We start from the raw sequence: 23,986 nt of genomic DNA, 5'->3' as shown, positions 1-23,986 counted from the left end.
AGAATTTTCCGAATAATTTTCGATGGAAATTATGAAGAATTTTCAGTTAAAATTTTGATGAATTTTTTGTAAAAATTTCGAATAAAATTTTGTGAAAATTATAAAGGCTTTTTTACAAAAATTGCAAATATTTTATTTGTGGAAACTCATACAGTTTTTGGTGGGAAATTCAAATAATTTCTCGTGGAAATTTTCAACAATTTCTATAGCAATTCCGAAGATTTTCCATCAATAATTCCGAAGAATTTGCATAAGAACTACCGAATAAATTGCCGTGAATTTTCTAAAAAATTTCCCATGAATATTTCGAAGAGTTTCACTTCTGAAGAATTCCTCGCAAAAATTCCGAAAAATTATCGAAACTAAGAAAAGTTTCCCAGGGACTCCTTGAAAATCTCCAGTGGAAATTCTGAAGGATTTCTCGCAGAAATTTCGGGGAATTCCCCTTACAAGTTCTAAAGAATGTCTTTTGGAAATTCAAATGACTTTTTCTTTGATATTTCAAAATGCTTCCAATGTGAATTCCAAAGAACTTTCCGTTGTAGTACGACATAAATTCCCGTGAAAATTCTTAAAAATCACTTGTCGTTCCCATAAAAGTTCCTGTCGAAAATCAAAAATATATTCTAGTAGAATCTGCAATAAAATCCGAGTGGAAATTTAAAAAAATCGAAAGTTTGTATAGAACACTTTGCTCAAAATATAAGAATTTCCAGATAAAATCCATGATAGTTTTAAGCCGTATTTCAGCCGAAAAAAAACCTTAAAAATTAAAGAAGTGAACTTCCCACAAAGCTGCTGCATAAATTGTAATAAAAAAAAAGTCTACGTGGACTTTTGGTATACCCCCCCGTCCCCCTTCGTGGACTAACGTAGACTTTTTCGGAACCCCTCCCCCCCTCTCAAGAGTCTACGTGGTTTATGGACAGCCCCTAACAGTAATCTGCTAAAATTGGAAATGAACTATAGAGCTCGTTTCCTACATCCAATTAGAAAATCCATCAGTCGCCTTCTCTATCTATCACATTGGCAGCTCGTTAACCAAGACGGACCCCGGCCTCTCGAACCTAACCCAAAAATTCCAAAAAATTCCGCATGAACTCGTAGCAAGTGCAGAGGTATATTCGGCTTGCAGTGGGCGAATGATTGCATCATCATTTCCTCCCCCTTCCCTACATTGACTAGCATTCTGACGTGGCAGGCGCCAGTATGACCTAACAAATGAGATCACCAGTACTTGTACATTGAAGATGTGTGCTAGTCCCAAGCAAACATCTGTTAGTTCCCTGTGCAAGAACAGCTGATCTGGTCATAATGGAGTAGCAACTACGAGCAGTCAATCAAGCTCAAGCAAGCAAGAAATGAGCATAATATGAGTGTTTTCAGAACGTAGGCTCCAGGAGCACTTTCACTTCAATTTAGGAGATTTGTGCCTTCATATGTATGGGATTTTTAACAAGTGAATATCCAGGACGAAGTATACATTTCAAACACCATGAGTTTTTTTCGCTAGGAATTTTCAGAAAAGTCAAAGGGAATAGTTATATTTTTATGTACATGGGAACCCTTCCCTTCATGCGCTAGCTCTTTGCATACTTGAGAAAACTAGCTAGGCCTGAAGCTTTATTTTAGGCAGGATGTGTAAAACTGGTCATATTTGACGAATTGATGGTCCTGAAATCAGCCCCTATGAAAAGTTTTATTCAATATGATTTCATTTATATGTGATTTGTGCAAATGTTGAGCAAGCAATGGAACTGTAATTGCGTCCCAAACCAAACCTATAGAAAACCAGCATGGCCATGTACGTCCCTAAAACTCTTCACTATTGAAAAAAGTTCATAGTATATGTTCTAGGTTCTCCAAATTGTTCTGGAGTTGAGGTCAACTGGTGTACCATGTCAACTAAAAGACAGTTTAGTTACAAAATAAAGATTGTCGCTTCGGTTTCATTTGTTCTACTATCCGAAACATGTGTGGTACCGAACTGTCAACTCGTATGTAGTTTTCCTTCATTTACATTTAGTACCCTATCCTCGCCAGCAAAAGATGTTTCGGACAGCGACGACAGCGACAATCTTTATCTTGTAACTAAAATATCTTTTTGTAAACTACGCCGAAATCTTTCAATTTTCACGATTTTACAGCAATGTCTCATGAGCCAAAGTTTTACTATTCAGATTCATATTACAAACACTACCGACAGCCCATAAGTTGAGTAAAATATACTACCCCATTTAAATGATGATTGCGCCTGCTTCTCAAGTGTCGTATAAATAATAATAAAATATTATTCTTAACTTTCACAAATCCATCATTTTATGTTAAGTACACTCAAGTCGGTTTTACGTGCGGGACACGTGCCGCGTAAATAAGAACTGTGTAAAAAAACGTGTGAATCTCAAAATTTGTGCAGTCGCATAAAAAATAACTAAGCGATATTGTAATTCAAAACTGGATTGCTTAGAGCACCTCCACGGGAGTCCCCATCTGGGGCTCTATCGCTATTTCCGGGCCCTTTATAGGGACCCACTTTTACACCGGAGGTATCTAAACGGGAATGTAAAATAAGAACGCAACTCAAAATTAGCCGTGGGTTTCCAAATTTAGCGCCCCATATTGGGTTGCTAAATTTCAATGCACGGTTGCTATTTTGTGAAACGTCACTTTGTTTTTGATAAAAAATTGCAGAGAATCTATTTTTCTTTTTCTGAACAATTTCGATGAAATTAAATAGCAAGAGAAATTTGTTTTTATCTAGTGCCCCAGTTCAACTCCGCGAAGTAGTAATTGTAGTTCTAATAGATCAGCTATAATGAGGAGCGATGCGCACCGGCGCCCGCTAGTGCCCGAAATATACATGGATTTTTTGCAAAAGAAAATTCTACTGTTTTTGTTTTGCAGGTTTTTCCAAGGAGGAGATCTTCCAGGAATCCCTCAGAATGTTCTTTTAGTAATTATTCAGTATGTTCTTCAACTAGTTCCTCCAGAAAATCTTCCGCTAGTTTCTCTTCTGGCGTTCATTTAAACATTAAAAAAAAATTTCTTGTTTTGGAAATTCATGTAGGATCCCTGGCAGATTTCTCCGGGAGTTCCCCAGCAATCTTTGTGTTCTTTTAAGAATCTTTAGCAGTTCTCGCAGAATAGTTTTAGGATTTCTTCCAGAATCCTTCGCGATTTTTTTTATTGAAATTGCCCAATAATATCTTTGGTGGTTTCAATTGAAAACCTAATTTTTTCAAGAGAATTGTTTAGATTCTTTCGGATGTTGTTACAATTTTTTTTCTCCGCGACATCCACCAGAGAAAAAAAACTGTGGAAGCATTCCTGCAGGATTTTGTCAAGAGTTTCCTGTAGGAAAACTGGTGGGAATTTCAGGAAGATTTTTTTCGACTTCCAGGAGGAAGGAAGTCCAGAAGGAATAACGGTGAAAACAATTACTACGACGGATCTCCAGCTACCCTTGCGAGCAAAAACGTAGAATTGCCTTCCGGAGATGGCAAGTTCTATTCCCGATTCGGTCAAGGATGTTTTCGACTGGGCTTCTTGGGCATAGTTGTTACACAAAATACATACTCATGCAATGGCGGGCACAGAAAAGCTTTCAATTAATAACTGGGAAAATGCTAATAGAATACTTAGTTGAGCAGCTAGCCAAGTTCCAGTTGGAATGTAGAGCCATTGTAGAAAAAAGGCTACTTTTAGCAACGCGCGGTGGGAACTCAATATGTTTACAAAGTCGCTATACCTAAAACAGAAACCACCGGTGGGAAGATGGGGCGCTATCCTAAAACAGCACTCGGAAGGGAGCGCTATAATAAGAATAGCGATGAGGACTCCCGTGGAGGTGCTCTTAGTAGGCGCAAATAGAAGAATGAATTATTGGCAGTGGCTGATTTTCTACCCGCCGCTGCCAGCATCCAGGCGCTATCGTATACGTATCGTATCGTATATCGTATATATATATATATATGCACAAATAGCCAGCATGAGTTAGCCGCTAGAAATTTGTATGGCGAAAGACATCTCGTGGATTTTCTCAAAATTATGAACTATTCATGAAAAACTATTTTGTACCGGTTATGTAGGAAGGTGTCCGCTATTCCGCTTAGCAAATATTATTTCATTGAAGGTGCTAAATTTTGAGAAATCGAACCGAGCCGAGCCATACTGATTTCAGAAAGTTAACTCCTGGTGTGTCACTGATCCAAAACATCCAGAACCAAGCCCAAACAGATGGGAAGCGAGCTGCTTTAATCATTTATTGATCAAATGCTTCAAAATGTCTTCGGAGATGCTATCCTAAGTTAAACAATGTGCTTTGGTAGGTTTCATTGGCGATTTTGACATTTACGAGTGTTCGCGTGAAGAAAGGCTAAAAACCTTCAAACACATTGAATTGGGGCTAATACCCGATGGCAACAAACGGTTTGCTGCAGCATTATGATTCACCCGCGAAGCTAATTCCAAGTGATTACTTGCGTTGGAAATGATTTAAAGGCAAGAAACTTGGTTTCCTCATAAGTTGAAGCCAAGAGACATTTTTTTGGCCAGTGAAAAATTCCTTCAGTGGTGAAGGGTTTTCTACATCGTATCGTATTGTGCCTTGCAACAAAATGACAACTTTCGTGACCATTTTCCAAGGCTCTCATAGATGTGAAAAATTTCTCCGCAGTACAAATAGCACGTACTATTCAAGCATTCACCGCCGGAATGCACCACGTAGCGACTAAATTAAAAAATATATTAAAGTAGCTTTTTTTCTGGAGGTATGTTTTTCTTAGGCGACTAACTGGCGCGTATTTTTCGTTTCGACCAAAAATGAGCGGAAGAGTAGATTTTTTTATGAGCGGTAGGATAGCCGTAGTGCACTATGGGGAATTCTCATACAAATGGGCGGCCAAAAATATTTTTTCAATGAAAACTGTTTCTACGCAACATATATGATGTGAAGGAATATTTGAGAACCTTTTTTAACCCTTTAAGGGCCATCGTTAACCCTTCAAAAAATGTCACCCGCAAAAAAAAATTTTTTTTTTGAGCATTTTTTTGTGTTTTTCAAATAGTAAACAACCATATTTCTAGTAATAATGTTGTACATTTTTTAATCATTACGAGGTATAGAGAATAAAAACCACATTTTTCAAGAAAACTTTGATTGCAGCGTTCTCGTAAAAGCGCAAATATGCGCAAACAAATCACTCACTAAAAGGTGGTACAGTGGGGCATCGAAACTCGTACACTTAAGCACAGTATATGAAACAGTCATTAGAAAATAGGAATCGAATGTAAATAAAACGTTTTTCATTGACATAGGAGCATGAAGGCTTCTACGTTTGAAGTGTTTCACATTGACTCATTAAAAACTACGAAAAACATGATAAAATCTATATAATAAAAATGAAATGGTCTGTGTTCGTATCCGCATAACTCGAAAACGGCTGGATGGATTTTCTTCATTCCTTCGGTAGGAATGTTGATTTTCGTTTCCGACGGGTTTATATGATATTTCCTCATGCGAAAATCCCGAATAAGGTTGAGTAAATCGTGGAAAACTAGAATGTAGATTTGTATGTAAACTTTCCATGGGCAGTTCACAACGCGCATTTTCGCCTACTATGCAGGACAACGTCTGCCGGGTCGACTAGTAATGAATAAAATCAACTACTCCTGACTCGAAATCCGTCCACCGTGGACGGATTTCGAATCAAAGGATCAAAATCCGTACAGCTATTTTTTAACTAAGTATTTAAATTGAAACAGTCTGATTGGCTAAACTACCACTGTAAATAGTTCGATTCGCACCTTGAGAAGCGATCCCTTCGATTTGTATTCCGCTTATCTTATGTGATGATTCGCAATTAGCAATGAAACACAGTTACTTTTGGTGCAATAATGCTCTACCCTAAAACAAAATGGCGGCAAAAACTCAGCGTTTGGTGGGTGGCGATTTGTTTTTGATTTTTGTTGTTTTAACTTCAAAGCCTTCTTACTATTTCTATGTCCTAAAAGGTTACTACCAAATATCTGAACAGGACAAGATAAATTATTTCTACATTAACTACCTTTAACCCCCTTTAATTTATTGATATCTCATTAGGTGGACGGATTTCGGTGCAGTACGGATTTCGGTCCCGCACGGTACCAGAGTTATATTTCAATCCCCCATTCACAGATGAGGGGACATTTGGGAACATTAGGTTTGCGGGACCATTTTATTGCGAAGAATTATGATAATTAAAGTTTTTCTTCTACAACTTTTTGATAATAATCTTTGCGTGCAAAATAAACCATACTATCAAAAAGCTTAGGTTTTAAGCTTTGAAAATATATAAAACCTTATATTTGAACTTCATAACATACAAATCAATGTAAGGAATGATTTTTTATTTTCATCAGCTTTTTTCATTTCGCCAGCCCATATCTTTTGACTGAATAAACATAGCGTTTCAATATTTTCCGATTCTCTTATCTAGGGTATATACTTTCATATGATATATAAATTAGACAAATTGGAGATAGTTAATTTTCCGATTAATGGCCACCCTTTTCCCCATAGTGCATAGTCTTGTCTGTCAGCAAATTCCCCTCTCGGTCATTGAACATAGCGGGCACTGACGCGTTCTTATGCTACCGCCATTGACAGTAGCGTAGAACTTCCGCATATCGTTACTACCCATGTTCTCCTGCGCTTCAGCTATCACACTCTCTTCGTGTTGCCTTTTTTCTGCTGTGGGGTCGTTTCTCTTCTGCCCTTGCTACACTGTACCGCTCTCTGTTGGAACGGGTACGAGCCCCTAGCATTCGACTCCTAGCAACATTCTTCTCGTCCATCACTCGTTGGTACTCCTCGTCAAACCAACCATTTCGTTGGCGTCGCTGTGCAGTGCCCAACACTTCCTGCGCTGTTGTTGTCACAGCTTCGTGGATATTTTCCCACAATCTGTTGACGTCGCCAAATCCGGTGGCATCTCCTATCCGCTCGTCCAGCTTCTGGTGGTACTGTTCAGCAGCTCCTTAAACTGCGTTGGATATTGAAACGCATCGTTCTGTTGTTTCGTGAATTCGTGACGCTGGAGAGTCGCGCCCGAATTTTTGCAACTACGACTTCCGAAGGACCTCGTCCGTCAACCAGCACGTGGTCTATGTGTGAGCAAGTGCCTCGGATGTTGCCAGTAAGGGTATGCGATAAGACACTTTTTCCTAACGAAACGAAACGAAACGAAATCTAAAATGTGTATGTTGATTCGAAACGAAACGAAACGAAATATTAATTATTTCCGCAACTTCGAAACGATACGAAATCAAGGTCCATTCAATTCGAAATTTTACGAAACGAAACGAAATTTTTATTTTTTTCCGCGGAATTTTTATTGAATTGATTTTAAAGTTTACAACATTGGTTCACACGCAATCGAGATGTATATCTCCAAAATGGAAAATGTTGTATGAAAAACTGCAAGTGGGTTTTTCATTATCCTGGTCACTGTAGTAACAAAATAAGCAGTCTGAGATAAATCGCCGCTTCTTCGTTTACAATTGGCGAAAAAGCAATACCCCAGCATTAGTACAGTTCCTAATTTCATTTTATTATCATATTTAGGATGTGATTCCTTCTCTAGAAGTTGACCAGTGTTGTAAAATGTCATTTGCATTCGTTTGTATAATTTTCCCAGAACTTTTTTCAGAAGTTAGCTATTGATTCTTGATGTATGACGAACTTATAGCGCTTAAATATGCCTTCAACTTCGTCTAACAAGACATTGCTGTAAATATCTAATCTGGGGCTTGGGAGGCAAAATGTCATTCAAATGACATTATGTTAAATGACACGTGACATTTTGGAGAGTTTTCACTCTCCAGCCTTAGATGTTATATTTAAAGCAATGTAAATATTTATTCGCTTACCCTTGAGCAAAAATATAGCCCTACTCAAGCGTTATGAGTACATCTAAAACTATGATGTGAATTTTACTTCTGAAGAAAGTTATTAACAAATTAGTCAAACGACATGCAGATGACATTTTACAAGCCTGAAGTAGACATTTTGCCTAGACTTGTAGATATAATGTCTTCAATGAAAGCAAAAACCTATCTAGGATCACTTAAAGTGATATTATCCAATTGTAGATATGATTCAATTTTTGAAATGAAGTCTGCGTCTGGAATGAGACAAAGAATATACATTCGTAAACAGTTTGTTTGGTATAAGACAAATATGAATGTAATTTTTTTGATAAATAGTATCCATCTTTCTGAAAATTGTCTAATATGTTAAATACACCCAATTCTGTTTTTACACGGCTGGGTTTAGTTGATTACGACCTTCAGCGTAGATGAGCCTATGAGTTAACCCCATGAAAAAATTCACAAAAAATCAAAGAAAATTCAGGTGGTATTTAAAAAGCTGTGAAAAATCAGGTTGACCGGGAAATTAAAAATACCAACCGTGTAAAAAAATATTGGGTGTAGTCTCTTTTATGAACACAGCAAGAAATTTTGAAACTTCAACGACGTGTAAATTTGCAGCTTACCGCATCAAACGAATGAACATTCGATATTCAATTAAATTTGACTGAATTTTACAAGCAAGCACAGTTTAAATTTATTTCGATTTAAAAGAATAGTGAGATCGATTGAATGTTACGTTTATTTGCATGCTCCAAATATGTGCATGAAAATACATTTAAAATCACAAAATAGTTTTATTTGTAAAAATTAATCACAGTATACCCCGCTGATCCGACAAATGTATGGCCGGACCACAGATATATTATCTGTGGCCGGACTAACGTGGTTTCTGTCGTTAATCCGACTGTCAAATCCGTATAAATGAACCAAAACAAAATCACAGCACAAATTAGAAAACTGACAGTATTATGTATTTAAATGGGTGTTGATTATTTTTTTCCGGAAAATTCCGAATTAGCGAGATCCGAACTAACGAGTCGTCGGATTAGCGAGGTCCGGATAAGCGGAGAGATACTGTATTCAGAAAATCCTTTCATTAGTAAATAATTCCAAATCCTCGTTTTACAAAATTACCTTCTTTATGTAATACTTTTTCTATAGCCACCAACAATAATCGGAATTCAGAGTTTTACTATTTCTGTCAAATTCATGAGTAATGGTATGAGCCGTTCACGCCCTTACAGTCAATTTGGGATTAGGAGAGGGAAATTAGTTTGACAATTATAAGCGACCGAGGAATGCTCTGCATCTCAGTGAGCGCCACGGGAAAGGAATCTTTGGTTTGTTGAAAAGGTAATTCATGTGAAGCCTTGGTAAGCGAATAAATATTTATAGTAAACGAAGTTATTATGAAAACTCGAAGACGAAAACCGTGTTTCAAATCAATCTAACTTCGTTTAATCAATGTGCTTCCTTTAATAATAATGTTTTCATTGGGGCCTACTTAACTGTTAAGTGGTGCTTAGTGAACCGCCTAAAACTGGTTTGAGGCATAAGAGGTGAAGAAGTCGGCCGTTAATAGGAAAGAGGCACTTTAAAAATAATTCACAAATTCCATAAGAATTCACGCCATGGCTTTGCCTCTTTGACAAAGTTGTACTGATCAGATTCGTATCTGATTACATTTATACTCTGAGCCTGTAAAATATTGAGGTAAAATAGTTAAAGATATTTTTCGTTTTCTGTTTGATATTTCTAACAAAACACTGAAGACGTTTTATAGATAAAAACTAAATACGTATTTGTCGACTCAGAATGGGATTATGCAGTAACCGTTAATATGAAAATTTGTATAACATTAAGTTCTGAAAACAGCTTTATGATTTTGTTCAGCGGCGCAGCCAAAATTTTTGATAATACACTACCGTATGAGACAGTATGGTTTAAGTCTAAATTTGTTTCGAAATTCCGCGGAATTCCGTTAAGTTTCGTTAAAAGGTAATTTTTTCTAGCGAAATTTTTGTGATTTTACGAAATGAAACGAAATCAAGAAATCAGATTTCGCCACGCTCAAATTCCGCGAAATTCCGCGGAATTTAGTTTCGAACCACCTGAAACGAAATTTTTCGAAATACCGCATATGCTTAGTTGCCAGGTATGTTTGCGAATATTCTTACGTGTTATGTAGGTACTGCTCAGTGTCGTAGCCTGAAAATTGGGTTTGGGGGGGGTTATTGGGGCGGTGGAGTTTGACATTTTTTTCGAAAAAATAATTTCTTTTGAAAATTTTGTCTCTGGGGGGGGGGGGGGGTTTATGTCCAAAACCACCCCCGTGGCTACGCCACTGGTACTGCTTATTACCACCCCTGTAGCAGCAGCCCAGCAGCAAATGTTGCAGACCATTATCGTTGGTAACGGAATGAAGGCTTTCGGTACCAATGACAGGGCGAAAGAAACTTTCTCTTCCAATCAGCGCACTTGCATCCCCGATGACAATCTTTACATCGTGTGTTGGGCATGGGCACTCTCCGTAGGCCTTATCAAGGCTCCCTTAGAACTCATTCTTCACGTCATTAGGCTTATCGTTCGTTGGGGCATAGATGCTGATCAGGCTATAATTGAAGAATTTGCCCTTTATTCTCAACACGCAAATGCGGTCGCTTATCTGCTTCCACCGAATATCAATGAAGCCAACTCCTCGTTCTGCTCTGTCACCACCGCTATAGGAGATGTGGTACTTGAATGAAGTGTTCGCTATGGGATCCACCGCCCGGAATTCACGTTCTCCAGTTCTGGGCCACCGTATTTCGTGAATTACTGCCACACTCACGCCGACCTTCTGCAGCTCGCGAGCCAGGAGCCCAACACGTGCGGGTTCATTCAAAGTTCTCACGTTTTAAGATCCGACTTTCCAATCGTTGTCCTTTATTCGATGCTTTGTTTGTTCCTTTCGTTGTTTGTTTTCGATTTCTGTTTTAAATTTTAAAAATACCTAGAGGCGTCCTAAAATATGTTTTTTTTGGGATAGTTGATATTTCCATCCCATCAAAAACAAAGCAATGAAAATTTGGTTTGTTTCTTATTTTTGTGATAAGAGCAGTGAGCACGCGTGTTAGCAAAAAGAAGCGACGAGATTGGTGCTGTATTTCTTTGTTTTGCGATGAGATGAATATATGTTCAGTGAGATGGAAACCGGAACAGTTCCTCTATTTAGGCTAAAACCCCCTAATAAACGTCAAGTTAAATGCGCTCTTTTATGCAACGTACACACCAGTCAAGCAGTTTGACGAACATTGACTCCGCCCCCAAGAAAACGCTTCGGTTGCTGCTTTGTTTGAACGTGTGTGAAGTTGTTCGACCAACCATTTGACAGTTGGCGGCTCGGTTGGAAAAAATTAAAACGGTTTGATTTTGGTTTGAGTTGTCGGGGGTGGAGTCAAGATTCGCCGAACATGTTCGAGCATTTGTAGTGAAGTTGCACAAACCCCCATATATTTTTTGATGGTTGGTGCTCAAGTTGTCGCTTCGGTCGTTCGTGTGTGATATTGTTGGTCGAATAAATTGATTGTTCGTGCCGCTGTTAGTAAAACTTGATGGATGTTTGAATAAACGAGAGGTGGAGTCAATGTTGGTCAAACTGCTTGACCGTGTGTACGTTCCATTATGCAACAACCTGAAATTTGTAGAGAATGACTTTCTCACTCACAAAGGCAAATCTTAGTTTGTGCCCAGTAGAATTCGACATTTTTTCTCCTTATGCTAGATTGGACCAGTTTATTTTCCATATTTCCTATTTTGTAACGTGCGTGGTATTTCCTTTAGTCGATGTTTTGACTCCTGTCAGTGTCGACTCGATTAAAATCTACCCAAGACTGAATCAAATTTTGTCACGTTTAACTCTGACTTAATTGTGCATTGTCTTGAAGCTTGAGCTTGACCGTCCGTTACGGGCGGCCCATAGTTGCTACTCCATTATGATCAGATCCTCTGATTTGACTGACTGACTGGCTGGCTGACTTGGCCTACGCAAGGCGGTCGGGTCTGAGCTTGACGACCGACTGGCAAATAGCTTACACAACCTCACTTGATCAGTACAGTTGCTGATAAAGAATGTGTATAGCCGCCAGACATTCTAAATACTCACGCTCCTCTAATGTGGACGTGTACTATACACATGTGGAAGTGTTGGCTTGAGAAATGGATTGCGAGTGATTTGACTACGCGTCCAATTTGGGAATCTCGATCTCGTTCAGTAGCCGCTAGGTTGCAAAGGCCGACGGAGGTTCTTCGTAGCTTAGTTGGTTAAAGCACCAGTCTAGCGTACTGTAGGGTCATGGGTTCGAGTCCCATCGAAGGGAAAGTGGTTATCTCCAATACATTTTCCAAATCAATATCTTCCACATAACGTACATATTCACATATGAGTTTTCATAACATTGTAAATGTTTGGAACTAATACTCATCTTCAGTGTACAAATACTTGGAATCACAAATGTTAGGTCCCTTTTTGGCACCTTCCACGTCAAGATGCGAGTCAATATAGGAAAGAAGCGATTTCTAGAACATGAGAAATATATGGGAAGATACAATGTAGGAAAATGGATCGGGACTGGGATTGAACCCATGACTTTCTGAGCTTGGGGCAAAACTGGATACCATTATAGACCTGACCCGTTCATTTCTTCCCTAACTGGACATTGCCTTTGGATGATTCAAACATTCGTACATAATACATACATCATCGTCAGCTGCTTCAATTTCCTCCGAAAAGCCTTTGATCTCATTTAGCACTTTCTGCTTCGTAAGCTGATTGTCATCACTCATTAGCCAAGTTCCCCTGTCGACTGCCAGCAGTCCAACTGTCGAGTTTGGTATGGATTCTACAGTCACTTGTACTCTTTCGCCGGGTTTAACTCTATCCTTGGAAAGTGTTACCTTTACCTAAAAAATAAACATAGCATTTTTTCACTGCATTTCATTGCTCAATCGCAGCTTAATACCCAGTTGTTCAAACTATTCATCTGCACTGGTACTGTGTCCTTCAATAACTGACCATTGTGAAAACTGAAAACGAATATCTTTGCATTGGGAACCATTTCCGGAGTGGCAGAAATTTCGAACTGAATTGTATCACTTTCATCGAAGCGTAGCTGATTTATAGCTAGGATTTTCCCTTTTGCTATCACATGATACGTCAAATGCGATAAAGGAACGGATGACTGCACTTGAACTACGATTGGTTGGTTTGGAGTAACATGTTCAGTGACTATCGATGCTTGGATTTGCGCGAGATTACTCAGTTTTTTGCTATGCAGCGTGAATTGATCGTCCGCATTTCCGTAGGTAACATCCAGTTCGATGCTCACAGCTTGTTCTGGAACTGATAACGTTAATGGCATGGTACCATCGGATTCAGGAGTGATGCGCATTTCAAATGATTTCTGGTAACTGTTTTCTCCCGTAAAGACTACATTTATGATGGCTTGATGAACTGTATGTAGATTGTTACCATTTGGATCTTTGATCTGTACTGCGCAGCGGTACGGATGTCCCGCAATAAAGTACTTCGAAGACTTTTTGAGCAAAAATTTGTAAGGTTTATCAAAGATGTGGAATAAACTTGTCGCTTTGATATTTTCTCCTGGAAAGGGAATTTTAAACATTTTTTTCACTACATACTCAAAAACTACTTACTTGTATATTGATCACGAATCACAGCATTGACCTCTACAGGAATATTTCCACTCTCATCCGATCGTTGCTTCACTAAGTCAGCCATACTGAAGGATAATCTTACATATCCGTTAATTTTAGCAGTTTTGATAAGTCCGTTGACCGTTACCGTTAGATTCCCTTTTACGGTACGGCCAAAGGTATACCATGCTTCAACATCTACAATCAACTCTTTGTCATCAATGGTTGCTGTTTTCGGAGTACTTATCCTTATTTCGTATTTTGGCACTTTGTATTCATTTACTTGAAACGGAATGGAGTGATCCTTGCCATAAATGTTAGCAGTAATGGACCAGTTTCCCAGATTTGGTTCGTTCGAAATTTCTAGTTGCGATTGGAAAATTCCGTTTCGAAGCATTGCATACGGCCATTCTTTGATTTCATTTCCATCGGGATCCGACAGAGTCACGCGGATAGCTTTAGGCTTTTCGATAGGTTTGGTTGCCTGATCTAGGACCAGCACTCGAAACTTGACCGTATTACCAGGCTTATAGATGGGCTTATCCGTTTGAATCAAAACGGAATAAGATTTATCAAGATTTGTAAGGAAAATTGTGCGATTGACTTCAGCTCCCGATCCAGAGAGTAAGCTGAGTGAGTAGGATCCTTGTGGTAAAATGGTTGTCTGGAAAATAAAATTATGCTTAAGTACGGCGTAGCCTACAATTGAACGTTCATACATCAAATTCGAATATTTGCGTTTGACTGCTCTTGAGGTACGCATTTTCATTAATGTTGATGGGCTCATCATTCTCCGAATTACCTTCGATGGTCATATGTAGTTTGGAGAATCCATTGAAGTCAAATGTGGAAATAGACACCTGGTAGGGGTGTTTTGCTCTCAGATATTGTGGCGCCAAAATTACATAGTTTCTGAAAAATCAACATACCGTGATTATTGTTATGTGTCCCACACCAATAAAAATAAATTCTCACCCGGTAGCATACGCTTGATCGTGTAAAGTTGATAACAGCATACACAAAATAGTTAATATACCGTACTTGAACATGTTCGTCTCATGGAACAGCACTGACTGCCGTAGATTAGGCTGAGTGCAGGAGCCTCTTCGTCTGTTGACTCAGACACATACTCAGTATTCAAATGGTTCGTTAAGTTTTAAACTGATCCCCTAAGCCGGCTCTGGATGCTGTAATGTGAAGGCAATTTAATAAATATAAGCAGATTGGATTGATGTGTGATTCCCGGAATGAGGGAATCCCCTTAAGTAGGGTCGAAGCGATTCAAACAGGTTATCATTGTGAGATATAAGTTGGGTCATGGCAAGCACAAGAGAAATTGTTGAATTGGAAACAGGAACATAACAACGATAGGATTCTCTCGCTTGACAGGATAAAGTACGGAATGCGTTACATGTTTTAATTCCAAAATAAATTAATCTTGTTGTGTTTTGGACAGCAGCTTGAGCTCAAATTTCATTTTACTATTGTCTACATCCTATACGGCAACAGGAAAGCTTGTGCGTGTCAAACACGGCAGTTCGTTGAAGCCAGTGCAAGTGCAGAAATTAGAGATATGTAATACGCTGTGAAATCGTGTTTCGTTTTGCACGGTTCGTTTTAAAGCGACACGAATTTTAGATTTGTTTTTCTGTGGTCTACCTCACACTGCTTACAAATGTATAACTTTCTCATGTGGTTAGGAATTCACATGCATTGGAAGCACTATGCCAGCATTCGATTGTTATAGGGGAGATGCGGTCAATATGCGCCCCCTAAGCTAATCTCTTAATTTAATGGTGATTTCATCCGAAATAGTGTAATTTCGAAGTGTTCATCAATAATCTAGCATATCAGTCATTATATGGTCCAACCATTTTCAAGAAAAACCAACAATATTACAAGAAAACGATTTTATTCCAAAATACTGATTTTAATTTAAAATGGACGACGCTGGGCAATATGCGCCACCCAAAAATGATAATCAAAATATTCCAATATTTTTCACTGAAATAGTCACACTATTTTGCAAAAGATAAGTGTCAGTCCTATACTTTAAGGTAGTCAATATTTAGAAGAGGAGGATATATTTTTTGTATTTGAAGAAAAAGCATTGTTGACGTAAACACCGAAATTGCATCGGAAAGAGCCAAAAAAAACATTTTATTTTTAAAAATTTAAACGCAGAGTTTTTGACAAAGTTTTTTTGCGTAACGGCTTACAAATGTTCTTTGGCTACAGCCGCCCACGATTTTGAGACAAAATTTGGGTTGATAATCAAGAAAACGTGGTGGCGCATTTTACCCGACCGGCGCATTTCATACGTATCTCCCCTACGCCCATATTGTATGATTTTATCGCTAAGATCCCCACGAAATAGCCATTATCTTTCATTTTGGTCGGCCATCTTGAATTTCGAAATAACGTCAAAAATTGATTTTTGACATCTATTCATAGATCTCGATTGCTCAGCATTCATATTACATGATTTTATTGTTGAGATCTCTACGAAATTGCTCGACTTGAATTTTGTTTGGCCATCTTGGATTCAATTTTCGAAACCTATTCATCGATCTCTATTGATAGACACCCATATTGTATAATTATATTGCCAAGAACCCCACGAAAAAGCCATTATCCTCAATTTTTGTCCGCCATCTTGGATTCCAAATAGCGTCAAACATCGATTTATGAAAGCTATTCATGGATCACATTACACCCATATTGCATGGCTTCATTGTTGAGATCACTACGAAACTGCTTCAATTTGAATTTCGGTCGGTCATTTTCATTTTCAAAATGGCATCAAATATCAATTTTTTGAATTTTATTCATCGATTTCAATTGATAGAAACCATATTGCATTATTTCATTGTTGAGATCACTTCAAAACTATTTCAAACTTGAATTTTGGTCGGCCATCTTACCTACTTATGGATCCTGTACACCTCCGGTGGTGCAAAGGGCCGACATGAAAGATCTCCATCCTGAGCGTTGTCCAGCTATCGCTTTAACCTATTGCCAGGTTAGATTTCGGTCGACTTCTTTTATTTCTTTATTGAGGCTTCGCCGCCATGAGCCTCTGTTGCGATTTCCCGCCGTCTGATGCCATTTGACTACCAAGATATTGGAAGCTTTCAACATTCTCCGCTGGTTGCCCGGCTACTGTGAAACTGGAAGGGGTCACCGTGTTTACATCCAACGATTTGGTTTTGTTGACGTTGATGACTATGCCTGCCGAAGAGGAGCGCTCGGCAAGGTCGTTGAGCTTACTCTGCATATCAGAGCGCCGTTGAGCGAGGTGCAATGCCATCAGCCAATTCGATGGTTATAGGCTGCCATAACAGCACGCGGTTTGGTTCACGGTTAATCGTACCTACCAAAATCTCGTTGATTACGATGAGTACCAGTAACGGTGATAGAATACATCCTTGCCTCACACCAGCTACGACCCGGATAGGGTCGGACAAGACCCCATTGTCCAGTACTCTTTACGAGAAGGCCTCGTACTGTGCCTCGATGAGGCCGATGATTTTCTCAGGAACCCCCTGGCGCCCCACATATTCTCATGATTGAGATGGTCGAAAGCTTGTTCGTAGTCAATGAATACCAAGTAAAGGAACTCTTGGAATTCGTTGACCTGCTCCAGAATGATACGGAGCGTAACAATATGGTCCACACAGGATCTTCTGGCACGGAATCCGGCCTGCTGCCGCCGGAGAGTCGCATCGATGTTCTTCTGAATCCGGGCTAGGATTAATTTGCATAGAACTTTGAGAACGGTACACAGCAAAATAATGCCTCGCCAGTTATCACCCTTTTTGGGTACCTTCACTAAGATACCTTGCATCCAGTCGACCGGGAAAGTTGCGGTGTCGCAGATATTACGAAATAAACGATGCAGTAGTTGAGCGGATGTCATGGGGTTAGCTTTGAGCATCTCGGCTGTTATGCGATCGACCCAATGCTGGGTCATTAGGCTGAAGGCCATTCGGCCGAATGGTCATTAGGCCGAATGGCCATTAAGACGAATCAGCAGTGGGGAGTCAGAAGTGAAGAAGGAATAAGGAAGCATTAAGAAGGAATAAGAAAGAATTAAGAAGGAATAAGGAAGAACTAAGAAGGAAGTATGAAGGAGAAGGAAGAAAGAAGAAGGAAGAAAGAAGAAGGAAGAAAGAAGAAGGAAGAAAGAAGAAGGAAGAAAGGAGGAAGCAAGAATGAAGAAAGGAGAAAGGAAGAATGAAGAATGAAAAAGGAAGAGAAAGAAGGAACACGGAAGAAGGAAGAATGAAGAATAAAAAAGGAAGAGAAAGAAGGAAGAAGGAAGAAAGAAGGACGAAGGAAGAAGGAATAAGGAAGAAGGAAGCAGGAAGAAGGAAGAATGAAAAAGGAAGAGAAAGAAGGAAGAAGGAAGACGGATGAAGGAAGAAGGAAGAAGAAAGAAGGAATAAGGAAGAAGGAAGAAGGAAGAAAGAAGAAGGAAGAAAGAAGAAGGAAGAATGAAAAAGGAAGAAGGAAGAATGAAGAATGAAGAATGAAGAATGAAAAAGGAAGAAGGAAGAATGAAAAAGGAAGAGAAAGAAGGAAGAAGGAAGAAAGAAGAAGGAAGTAGGGAGAAGGAAGAAGGAAGAAGGAAGAAAGGAGAAGGAAGAATGAAAAAGAAGGATGGAAGAAGAAAGAAGAAAGAAGGAAAAAGGAAGAATGAAGAAGTAAGAAAGAAGATGGAAAAAAGAAGAAGGAAGTAGGAAGTAGGAAGTAGGAAGACGGAAGAAGGAAGAAGGAAGAAGGAAGAAAGGAGAAGGAAGAAGGAAGAATGAAAAAGGAAGAGAAAGAAGGAAGAAGGAAAAAGAAAGAATGAAGAAGGAAGAAGGAAGAAGAGAGAAGGAAGAAGAAAGGAGAAAGAAGGAGTAAGGAATAAAGATGAAGGAAGAAGGGTGAAGGGAGGAGAATGGAGGAAGAAGTAAAAAGGAAGAAGGAAGATGAAAGAAGGAAGATGAAAGAAGGAAGATGAAAGAAGGAAGAAGGAAGAAAGAAGAAGGAAGAACAAAAAAGAAAGCAGGAAGAAGGAAGACGGAAGAAGGAAGCAGGAAGAATGAAGAAAGAAGAAAGAAAAAGGAAGAAAGAAGAAAGAAAGAAGAAACATAAAGAAGGAAGAAAAAGAAGATAGAAAGAAGAATGAAAATATACGAAGGAAGAATGAAGAATAAAGAAATTAGAAGAGAGATAGAAGAAAGAAGAAAGTGAGAAAAAAGAATAAAGAAGGAAGAAGGAAAAATTAAGAAGAAAGTAAGAAGAAGGAAGAAAAAAAGTTGAGCGAAGAAGAGAGAAGGAACAGCGAAGAACAAAGAAGGGAGAAGACATAAGGAAGATGAAAAAAGGAAGAAGATAGAGGAAAGAAAATCTTCATTCCTCAAGTTTTGCTTCTTACTTCTTAGTCGGCCTAATGGCCATTCGGCCTAATGACCGTTCGGCCTAATGACCATTCGGCCTAATAACCATTCGGCGTAATGACCTTCGGCCTAATGGCCTGACACCGATCGAGCCCTGGGGCTTTATTCGATTTCAGGCGCTGGATGGCTGTTTGAATCTCTAGCAGTGATGGAGCTTCGGTATTGACGGGTGTTATACGTCGGATCCTAGGCAGATCATGCCGAGGTGGTGGTGGCCTGGCTGGCACTTGAAAAAGTTGTTCAAAGTGCTCGTCGTCTTTCATAGGCATCGTTGCATTCTTCTTCGCCCCGCTTAAGCGTCGTAAGATATCGTAGAGGAGATGAATGTCCCCGGTTGCTGCGGCTCTCTTTCCTTCGTCGACCAGAGAGTCTGCTCACGCTCGCTTGTCCCGTCGACATCAGGGTTTTACTTCCTTCTCAAGAGCCGAGTATCGTTGACGTGCTAAGACTTTGGCTCCTCTGGTTTTTGATCGCCCTATCGCGGCTTTGGGTTCTCTTCGCCCCTTTATCTTCCTCCAGGTCTCATCGTCGGCCATCTTGGATTCCAAAATAGAGTCAAATATCGATTTTTGAATTGTACTCATCGATCTCGATTGATAGACACTCATATCGAATCGAGATATACAAATGATCTTTGAATCCATTCTTCTTCTTCTTCTTATTGGCATTACATCCCCACACTGGGACAGAGCCGCCTCGCAGCTTAGTGTTCGCTAACCACTTCCACAGTTATTAACTGCGAGGTTTCTAAGCCAGGTTACCATTTTTGCATTCGTATATCATGAGGCTAGCACGATGATACTTTTATGCCCAGGGAAGTCGAGACAATTTCCAATCCGAAAATTGCCTAGACCGGCACCGGGAATCGAACCCAGCCACCCTCAGCATGGTCTTGCTTTGAAGCCGCGCGTCTTACCGCAAGGCTAAGGAGGGCCCCTTTTGAATCCATTATTCCCCCAAAAAATATTCGAAAGTCTTTTCCCTTTGAAAATAATATTTTTTTTAAGCCGCGTATAATCCGAAATCTGCGTAAAAAACTATTTTTTCACGAATTTTCATGTGTTTTTCGACCTTTTTGTAAAACCGCGTAAAAAACTTCTTGGAAATTCCGCGTTCAAAACCGCATAAAAACCCAAAATCCGCGTAAAAAGCGACTCCAGTGTACTATGGTCCAGGATACAGATTTACGCGGAAAGATGCATTTTACGCTAAAACTATGGTTTTTTAGAAAAACTTTTGTTCTACAAAGCTGTTATGGAATAGTCAGGCCATCGTTTGGTTCTATCAAAAAATAGAATGGTCCATTATATACCAGAATAAAAAAAATACTTTTTTTTATTTTACGAAATACTGACATGTAATGTTCTGCAAAGCGAACCAAAAAAAAAAAATGTGTTTACACGGAACGGGAAAGAGCAACTCATATTATTTATTCATATATTTCGGTGTATTTAGATATTAGGTAAATCTGTCATTAGGAATGTATTATTCTGTTGGTAGAAAAGATGAGAAGGTTTTGCGCTCTCTTGAGTAAGACTTTACAATACTCAACTCAAGAGAGCTTTTACCCGCTCCTAAATAAATAAATAAATATTATTTATTATGTCAGAAAATTGGAGATATATTTTTTTTTATCTCAAGTGTTACCAATTTGACGAATGTCATATTTTTTCTCAAATAATATAACTCGAAAACGAAAAAGATACAAAGATAGGAGCATCTTGACATGGGAACGTGTATTGGTTGAAAGTCGGAAGCATCACTTCGAGGAACACCTGAATAGCGCAGATTGCACAGATAATGGGTACCATCCAACAGCACAAAAAGCCACTTGTTTGATAGTCAGAACCTGGGACCCCGAACAGCTACCAGAGGACTGGAAGAAAGGGATCACATGCCTCATTTACAAGAAACATGGGCGTAGCCAGGATTTTGAGTAGGGGAGGGGGTAACTTTTGTAGGACTTCTGAATCGTAGTTTTATAAAAAAAAACCCAGATTAATCCACCTAGCGGTGATGGTGCCTTTCTCTTTTTTTTTTTTCGAGTGAGTAATTTCTACGCACTTTTGGAATGAAGAAAAACATATTTTGGGCATATCTATCGAGCCCATAGTCCGATCTGGCCAATTTTGAATAGGAAACAATGGGACATGTTTTTGCGTCGAATGCAACCTGTTGCGAGGAAATTGGTTGAGGGTAAGTGCTAAAAAAGTGAGCTATAATTTTTACGCGCTTTTTATGAGAAAAAGTATTTTGACCATAACTTGAGCCCATAGTCCGATCCGGCCAATTGTAAATAGGAAACAATGGGACAGGATTCTGTGTCGAATGCAACTTGTTGCGATCAAAAAAGGCTAAGTGCCAGAAAAGTGGGCTAGAATTTTCCACTCGTTGTTGCCTAAAAAAGTATTTTGACCAGGGTTTCGACTTTTCGTTTCAATGAGACCAAAGCAAGCGTTTTTTCGGGCCAAGGGAAAATCTTTTCCCGTTGTTTACGTTGAGCAACATCTTTCACCCATCAATCTTTTCATTACAGTTAGCCTTGGAAGATAAACTAAAATCTTGCCTATTAGTTGAAAATCGTTTCATCACTTTTAACACTCACTCAATTTTCGCGAGAATTATCGCAGAACAATTACAAAATTGTATGGCCGCGCCGGGATTCGAACCCCGAATAGTAACAATAATAGCTGTGGGGATGCGCTTACTCTAGCCACACCACCACGTTATCTGTATGAAAGCGTTAAGTTATTTGTTCCACATAAGCTACTACCATTTGCCTTGATGATGCCCCGAAAAGACTCGAAAATGAAAGAAAACGAGCAAACCAACGTTTAGCGGCAATCGAAGTGAGCGAAAAATTGTTATCACTCTCCAGGCTGTTTTTCTTTCCCGAAAAGCGATTTCTCCCCGAAAACATGCGTGAGGGAAAATCATGTGCTCCTGAGATTGAGTGAGCATTACGAACCCTGATTTTGACAATAACTTTTGAGCCCATAGTCCGATCTGGCCAATTGTCAATAGGAAACAATGGGACAGGATTCTGCGTCGAATGCAACTTGTTACGATCAAATCGGTTAGGGCTAAGTGCCTGAAAAGTGGGCTAGACTTTTCCACTCGTTGTTGCCTAAAAAAAAGTATTTTGACCATAACTTCTGAGCCCATAGTCCAATCCGACCAATTGTCAATAGGAAACAATGGGACAGGATTCTGCGTCGAATGCAACTTGTAGCGAGCAAATCGGTTAGGGCTAAGTGGCTGAAAAGTGGGCTAGACTTTTCCACTCGTTGTTGCCTAAAAAAAGTATTTTGACCATAACTTCTGAGCCCATAGTCCGATCCGGCCAATTGTCAATAGGAAACAATGGGACAGGATTCTGCGTCGAATGCAACTTGTTACGATCAAATCGGTTAGGGCTAAGTGCCTGAAAAGTGGGCTAGACTTTTCCACTCGTTGTTGCTCAAAAAAAAGTATTTTGACCATAACTTCTAAACCCATAGTCCGATCCGGCCAATTGTCAATAGGAAACAATGGGACAGGATTCTGCGTCGAATGCAACTTGTTGCGAGCAAATCGGTTAGGGCTAAGTGCCTGAAAAGTGGGCTAGACTTTTCCACTCGTTGTTGCCTAAAGAAAAAGTATTTTGACCATAACTTCTGAGCCCATAGTCCGATCCGGCCAATTGTCAATAGGAAACAATGGGACAGGATTCTGCGTCGAATGCAACTTGTTGCGAGCAAATCGGTTAGGGCTAAGTGCCTGAAAAGTGGGCTAGACTTTTCCACTCGTTGTTGCCTAAAGAAAAAGTATTTTGACCATAACTTCTGAGCCCATAGCCCGATCCGGCCAATTGTCAATAGGAAACAATGGGACAGAATTCTACGTCGAATGCAACTTGTTGCGAGCAAATCGGTTAGGGTTAAGTGCCTGAAAAGTGGGCTAGACTTTTCCACTCGTTGTTGCCAAAACAAAAGTATTTTGACCATAACTTCTGAGCCCATAGTCCGATCCGGCCAATTGTCAATAGGAAACAATGGGACAGGATTCTGCGTCAAATGCAACTTATTGCGAGTAAATCGGTTCGGGCTAAGTGTCTGAAAAGTTGGCTAGACTTTTCCACTCGTTGTTGCCTAAAAAAAAGTATTTTGACCATAACTTCTGAGCCCATAGTCCGATCCGGCCAATTGTCAATAGGAAACAATGGGACAGGATTCTGCGTCGAATGCAACTTGTTGCGAGCAAATCGGTTAGGGCTAAGTGCCTGAAAAGTGGGCTAGATTTTTTGCGCACATACACACACATACACACACACACATACACACACACACATACACACACACATACACACACACATACACACACACAGACATCACCTCGATTCGTCGAGCTGAGTCGATCGGTATATAACACTATGGGTCTCCGAGCCTCCTATAAAAAGTTTGTTTTTGGAGCGAACATATAGCCTTTACGTATACTTTGTATACGAGAAAGGCAAAACACATGAAGATTAGTGCTTGGTACTTTCCTTCTAAGTTCCAAAAACTTTGAAACCAAATCCACAACCAACAGCAAAGGCTGGATCACAATAGCGCGTTGCGCGTTGCATCGTGCTGGGCGTTGGAGCGTTTTGTACTTTATGGATTGAAAAATACATAATTTATTGCTCATCAGATATTTTTAAATAAAGAGAGAATTATTAACGAACTTAGTATTCAGAAATACTGTCGTTCGGGGTGACTTTAGGCCTAGGGGATAAGATTAGGCCAAAAACGAAAAATGTTTCAACTCCTTGTATCTCAGAAACTGTTACGAATTATGATGAAAACTTCAAACGATTCGAAATTATATTAAAATTCACGTCTAAGAAATCGAATTTTATGAATATTTATATCACGGTTCTGGTTTTTCTTAGCAACGAGCAATGCACGCTGAAA

The 23,986-nt window shown here is 39.4% G+C and overlaps 1 protein-coding gene across 1 annotated transcript in view; it reads right to left on the bottom strand.

The window, feature by feature from the left end:
- Positions 1–14,735, bottom strand: part of LOC134212538 (thioester-containing protein 1 allele R1-like) — a 29,055-nt gene extending 14,320 nt beyond the window's left edge. The window contains exons 1-5 of the mRNA XM_062690500.1: positions 14,581–14,735; positions 14,325–14,517; positions 13,606–14,269; positions 12,912–13,552; positions 12,649–12,852 (exon numbers count right to left, since the gene is read on the bottom strand). Of these exons, the coding sequence (XP_062546484.1) occupies positions 12,649–12,852; positions 12,912–13,552; positions 13,606–14,269; positions 14,325–14,517; positions 14,581–14,654 (1,776 nt within the window). The 5' untranslated portion in view covers positions 14,655–14,735. The remainder of the gene's footprint in view (positions 1–12,648; positions 12,853–12,911; positions 13,553–13,605; positions 14,270–14,324; positions 14,518–14,580) is intronic.
- Between the last annotated feature and the right edge of the window lie 9,251 nt (positions 14,736–23,986).

Source organism: Armigeres subalbatus, chromosome 2 (assembly GCF_024139115.2).
Source record: "Armigeres subalbatus isolate Guangzhou_Male chromosome 2, GZ_Asu_2, whole genome shotgun sequence".
In the NCBI taxonomy this organism is placed as follows: Eukaryota; Metazoa; Arthropoda; class Insecta; order Diptera; family Culicidae; genus Armigeres; species Armigeres subalbatus.
Note: the sequence above shows the minus strand (reverse complement) of the source record. Positions and strands in the feature narration are given on the sequence as shown.